The following is a 6,187-nucleotide window of genomic DNA, read 5'->3' on the forward strand; positions in this document are numbered from 1 at the left end:
TTAAAGTAGCTACTATCAGACCTGTACTATCTATTGCTATTTCTAAAGGTTGGAGTCTACAACAGCTAGATGTTCCGAACGCGCTTCTTCATGGTATTCTTGAGGAAGGAATGTTCATGCAACAACCACGAGGGTATGAAAACAAAAGCACGCCACATTATGTTTGCAAATTAGATAAAGCTTTTTATGGTTTAAAACAGGGCCCTAGAGCCTGGTACTCAAGGTTGAGCACAAAGTTACGACAATTTGTCTTTACTCCTTCAAAGGCAGATGCCTCACTATTCTTTTGTAACACAGGCAACACAACAACTTTTGTTCTTGTTTATGTTGATGATATAATTGGTGCTAGTTCCTGTCGAGATGCTACTACATGTTTGCTTCAGGATCTTCATATAGATTTTGCATTGAAGGACTTGGGCATTCTTTATTATTTTCTTGGTATTGAATTACAATGGGTGAAGAATGGAATACTTTTGACACAGGAAAATTATACTATTGATATCATCAAAAGGATGGGACTGGAACACTATAAACCTGTATGTACACTACTCTCAACTTCAGAAAAACTCTGAGTTGAAGGTGGATATGTACTTGGTCCAGAAGATGCAAGAAATTACAAAAATGTTGTTGGTGCATTATAGTACTTGACTTGAACTTGTCGAGATATTTCATATTCTGTTAACAAGGTGTGTCACTATTTGCATGTTGCTAGTACAATTCAATGGAGAACAACTAAAAGAATTGTGAGGTTTCTCAAGTTTACAATGGGACTTGGAATTAAGATTAATAAGTCACCATCCATGTTGGTGAGTGCCTATTCTGATGCAGATTGGGCAGAGTGTGCTGATGGTAGAAGATCTACAGGTGGATTTGCTGTATTTCTAGGATCAAATCTTATATCATGGAGTGTAGGAAAACATGCTACAGTCTCTAGGTCTAGCACTGAAGGAGAATATAAAGCTCTAGCAAATGCAACTGCTGAAGTCATGTCGATCGAGACTATCCTTTACGAACTAGGAATAAAGGTTCCACAAGCGGCAAGGTTATGGTATGACAACATTGGTGTAACCAACCTTTCAACAAATCATGTTTTCCATGCACGAACAAAATATATAGAGGTTGATTTCTATTTTGTCAGAGAAAGAGTGGCTCGCAAACTACTTCATATCAGGTTTATTTCTACATGAGATCAACTTCCTAATGGCTTCACCAAACCACTTATCACGAGGAGGTTGAGTGAATTGAAGTACTATCTAAACCTAGACAAGGCTTCATAGGTTTAGATTGAGGGAGTATGTTAGATAGATTAAGAGAGTTATGTATACAATGGCCCGAGACCAAAGGGTTCAACGCTTCTCCAATATTTACAGCTAAGGCAGCCCCTTATCTTCTTTTGTGAAGCAGAATATAAAGCTCTAGCAAATGCAGCTGCTGAAGTCATGTCGATCAAGACTATCCTTTACGAACTAGGAATAAAGGTTCCACAAGCGGCAAGGTTATGATATGACAACATTGGTGTAACCAACCTTTCAACAAATCATGTTTTCCATGAACGAACAAAATATATAGAGGTTGATTTCCATTTTGTCAGAGAAAGAGTGGCTCACAAACTACTTCATATCAGGTTTATTTCTACATGAGATCAACTTCCTAATGGCTTCACCAAACCACTTATCACGAGGAGGTTGAGTGAATTTACTATCTAAACCTAGACAAGGCTTCATAGGTTTAGATTGAGGGAGTATGTTAGATAGATTAAGAGAGTTATGTATACAACGGCCCGAGACCAAAGGGTTCATCGCTTCTCCAATATTTAGAGCTAAGGCAACCCCTTCTCTTCCTTTATGACGCCATTTGTTGCACCCTGTATTGCCCGATATTATATGTGTCTCTATGAATATTTGAACTTTATTCTTTAATAAATGATGCAGTTTCTAAAGAAAGAAAAAAAATGCCTACTGCTCAACGTTCGTCAGGGCCTAGAGCCATAACGTTCGTCAGGTGTCGCACACCACTCATTTTATATCCACCAGTTAACTGCCGGTCCGTATATATCAGGAAAAAAAATGCGGACTACCCTGCCGGTTCTGAAAGAGCACGAGGCAGACATAGCGGCAGAGAAAATAAACATGGCTCTGCACGTGGGACTCTGAAGATCTGCAGGTGACACTAACGGATTCAAATTTTCAAATTCTGCAGAAAGAGATATGGGCAAGGAGACAAAAAAGGAATAATAAACAAGGGAACATACACACGCCAACTTGTTTGTTTCAAACAGCGCCAGTCCAAACATCATGTTGTCTCGTCCCAGTGAGTGATCAACTCATCAACTATACATCCCAATCTTCAACAATCTAGTCTACCAAACCAAAATCAGTGGACTATGTATGATGGATTCTTCTGTTCTAACCTAGCCAAGAACGACCCAAAACCAAGCATCATACGTTGTTCGGAACCGGATTCCAAGCATGGAAATTCCTGACCCCCTTGACCTCCTTGCACACCCGCTCCAGCATCCCGAGGAAGTCCCTGACGATGACGAAGATCCTGAGCGGGCTCGCCTCGTCCTTGCCCACGTCGCCGTGGTAGTACTCGGTGATGTCCCTGACGTGGCCCAGCACCCGGCGCTCGCCGTCCTCCAGCTCCCGGATCACCTCCTCGGCGTGGCTGACGAAAGGCGCCATGAAGGCGACGAAGCAGCCGTTCCTGTCGTCGCCGGAGAGGCCGCTCCCTACCAGCTCCTTGATCCGGGAGATGCCCTGCGACAGGCTGGAGACCGAGGTGGTGAGAACGTCCAGGTCCACGGTCGCCGTTTTCTTGACGTTGGTGAGCTCGGCGCCCAGGCCGGTGGCGATGTCTGCCCCCTCGGCCGCGCCTGCGCGCGTCGGCGACTTCTGCGACCGCGTCATCTCCTGGACCACGAAGTGCAGCAGCGTGGTCTTCCCGTCGGCGCCCTTGACGTCGGCGAGCTTGAGCAGCGTGTCGAGCTTGAACGCCATGGCGCCGCCCCGCGCCGTCCCGACGTTCATCCGGTTCCCTGTCTTGAGCACGGCCTCCAGCAGCTTCATGAACAGCTTGCTCGACATCAGCTCCCTGCACGCGTCCTGTCACCAGACGCCGAGAAACAAAATGTCAGGGAACTAGTAGCGCGTTGCGACAGTTCAGGATTGGCATGTCGAGCTCTGCTCGCTGCTCACCTCGAGCATTGCGAACGACTTCCTGATATGGCCGACCTCGTCGGCGAAGGTCTCGCGGTACAGCATCGCCTCGACTCGTGCGAAGGCGCAGGGTATCGTGAGCACCGCCTTGAGGAGCCTCTCCGCCGGGACCAGGCTGTCGACGTCGCCGTCGTAGCCGGAGAGCTTTTCCACCTCCTCCTTGGTCGGCGCCATCTTGATTAGGGCCTCCAGTTGTTGCACCGACAGGCCGCTCCCTGCACCAACAATCGAGAAATCGAACCCCAAGTCAAGGATCACCCGTGCGATGGTACCACCATATGAAGGTGTTGGTGCGTGCGCCGTGCAGCCGTTGGGTCTACCGTGCAGCAGCGCGGCGTAGATTTGCTCGGCGGTGGCGTTCACCGCCTTCATGAGGATGGTGATGTTCTGCAGCCTCTTGGGGTCCAGGACGTGGTTGCCGAGGGAGGGGCTCCGGCTCTGGGCCTCCTCGTGCTTCGCCGACAGCCTCGAGTTGTACAGGAACAGCGACTCGATCATCTGCTCGTCCAATCTGCAGACCGAAAGAGCAGTTGTCAAGACTCAAAAGTTGGCAGGAAAACGGGAAGCCAAACTGAATAATGATTGATCCAGGCTTACTCGAATGAGCTCGATCGGATTCTGTCCCACACCATCCGGCGGTTGGGCGCCGCGCGCACCTTGTCCCAGTGCAGGGGCTTCAGCTTAGGCAGCGCCGCGCCGTTCTTCCCGAGCGGCGCGCTCTGCCTCAGCATGCCTGGCGGCGCGGGCGGCGGCGGTAGACCCGGGCCACTGCTTCTCCGAAAATTCTGCTCCTTTACTATCAGCAGTGGTAGGGGCGGCGGCGGCGGCGGTGGTACGACACCCGGACCGCATGCCGGCAGCAGTGGAGGCGGTGGAGGAGGAGGTGGTGGCGGCACCGTCATGCCACTTGCAGCGTCCGAGCGCACGGTTCCTGTCTCTGCTTTTGTCTCCTTTGATTGGCGCGTGCTGCTGCTCTGCACTCCCGGAAAGCTTAACGAACCGCGGGTTCGCCGGAGCTCATGATCCATGAAGATCCGCGCTGCTGACTCCGACGAGCTCGGGGAGTGGGCGCGGTACGCTCGCTCCTGGTTCCCGGGCGTGCGCGGGCATTGCGGCGAATAAGGACTCGCGACCCTCATTTTATCCGCGGGCGTCGTAGGGGCAGAGCTCCGCCGTCTCGACCGCGCGGAGGGTGACGGCGACACGCCGTCGGCCTGGCCGGACTTGGCATCCCGGAGCTCGGAGTAGGAGAAGTGCGAGGAGTTGAAGCAGCACGAGGAATGGACCGACCCGGTGTCGTCGTCTTCGGAGCAAGCGCCGGCATCCTTCTCTTCCTCACGCTTCGGTTCGTCATCTTTCGGTCCGGCCACGACCGTGTCCGGCGCCTCTTCGCCGTCGTGCGTGGCCTCGATGTACGGCTTGACGGCGTCCAGGTAGAGTAGGTTCGGGCCAGGATCGAAGCTCACCTTGTTAGTGGCGCCGTTCTGCTCAGCCCCGCCGCGCCTCCTCTGAAACTTCCTGCACGTCAGGAACACCACAAGGACGACGAGGAGCACCACCACCGCGCCGGAGAGCGCCGCGGCGGCGGCCACAACGACGAGCTGCATGCTTTTCTTGCCATCGTGCTCGTGCCGACCTCCCCCGTCGCGCGGGCTCTGCGCTGTGCCGTTTCTCTTGTGGCCGACTTTCCCAGGGACGGGGTCCGGGAGGCGCGCGTTCTTATGGAGCAACGGCAAGTGGGCACGATGACCCGTGGCCGGTGCCGGTGCCGGTGCGAGAACCGGAGCCGGAGCCGGAGCGGGAGCGGCGGCATGGCCGTGATGCTGCCTCCGCAATGGCCTCGGACCCAGAGCACCGATGCCAAGCAGCAATCTGAAGCCGCCAACGCCGCCGCCACCATCAGCTTGATCTCCCCTCTCGTCCCCGTTGACGCCAACCGAGAAGAGAAGCACGGCGAACGACACGACGAAGAAGAGGCGCGGCAGGCGGTGGCGTCTACCGAGATCGGACATGATTGCAGCCTTGCAGGCATCAACCATTTCAAGGTGGGGAGGAAGGAGGAAGTGCCTCTCTGATTTGGTAGAAGAGCCGTGAAAAGGCTGTGCGATCCACGGAATGGAGCACGCACGTACGCGCGCACCGGCAGGGCTTGAGCCGAGGTAGGCGTCGACGCCACTGCAAGGAACCTCTGAGCAACTGCAGGTACGTGCAGTGCAATAGTTTGCATGTGTACCTGCCTATATGCTTTGCATCACCGCGCCCATGCACCCGTGTCTGCGTTGGCCGGAAGAATCAGCTGAGATAGGCGTCAATGGCACTCAAGTTTGAACTGGTTAACATGTGTGGTCAGGTTCAAATCGTATAGTAAAACAGTTAGGCACGGAAATTCAAATCATTTTCTATTGCTTCATCCACCCTGTCGTCGTCGTTGCTGTTGGTTTCGTTCGGCCGTCCCTTTGCGAGTCCCGCTGCGTGCGCTCTGCAGACTTGTTTTTTACCGCAAGGCTGTTTGGCGATCAGGCCTCAGACAACAATATTATCCGATCTGGGTTGGGGCGCCGGACAATGATTCTCCCCTGTAAATCGATTCAGTGCCGCTGGTCTCAGGCGTTTGAATTGGGCTTGGTAGTGGTACGTACCTATTGCCAGGCGGTGTGTTTAAAACGAACTGTATGGCACCGTACCCTAGCCTGGGTGCTGTTGGATTGGTAGCATCTAGCAGGGGTGTGTGGACCCGTGAATGTGGTTGGGAATTGAGTGCCCTCAAAGGGTGAATACGGGAGTGCCAGCCTATAGCTTCGGATTCATCTGAAGACATGCTTTGCCCAATATTGGCAGATTAAGCAGGGAGCGTGGGCATGTGGCTGACTGGATCCGGTTCAGGTAAGATCTAGGACCTGAATATCCAGTGAACCTTAGATATTTTAGCGATGGCAAATCGAACGTTTTTCATGTCAAGTTATGTTAGT

The 6,187-nt window shown here is 52.4% G+C and overlaps 1 protein-coding gene across 1 annotated transcript; it reads right to left on the reverse strand.

Moving 5' to 3' along the window:
- Positions 1–2,248: 2,248 nt before the first annotated feature.
- On the reverse strand, positions 2,249–5,740 carry LOC123430378 (formin-like protein 2). Its single transcript, XM_045114247.1, has 4 exons — positions 3,816–5,740; positions 3,539–3,729; positions 3,198–3,433; positions 2,249–3,104 (listed from the first exon to the last, which is right to left on the reverse strand). The coding sequence occupies exons 1-4, from the start codon at positions 5,255–5,257 to the stop codon at positions 2,439–2,441; spliced, it is 2,535 nt and encodes an 844-aa protein (XP_044970182.1). The 5' UTR covers positions 5,258–5,740; the 3' UTR covers positions 2,249–2,438.
- Between the last annotated feature and the right edge of the window lie 447 nt (positions 5,741–6,187).

This window comes from Hordeum vulgare, chromosome 2H, assembly GCF_904849725.1.
Source record: "Hordeum vulgare subsp. vulgare chromosome 2H, MorexV3_pseudomolecules_assembly, whole genome shotgun sequence".
NCBI classification, from domain to species: domain Eukaryota; kingdom Viridiplantae; phylum Streptophyta; class Magnoliopsida; order Poales; family Poaceae; genus Hordeum; species Hordeum vulgare.

Coding starts and splice junctions, on each gene's coding strand:
- LOC123430378 (XM_045114247.1), bottom strand. CDS start 5,257: ATGGTTGATGCCTGCAAGGCTGCAATCATGTCCGATCTCGGTAGACGC. Junction 3,434..3,538: donor CTACGCCGCGCTGCTGCACG/GTAGACCCAACG, acceptor TTGTTGGTGCAG/GGAGCGGCCTGTCGGTGCAA. Junction 3,105..3,197: donor AGTCGTTCGCAATGCTCGAG/GTGAGCAGCGAG, acceptor GTCTGGTGACAG/GACGCGTGCAGGGAGCTGAT.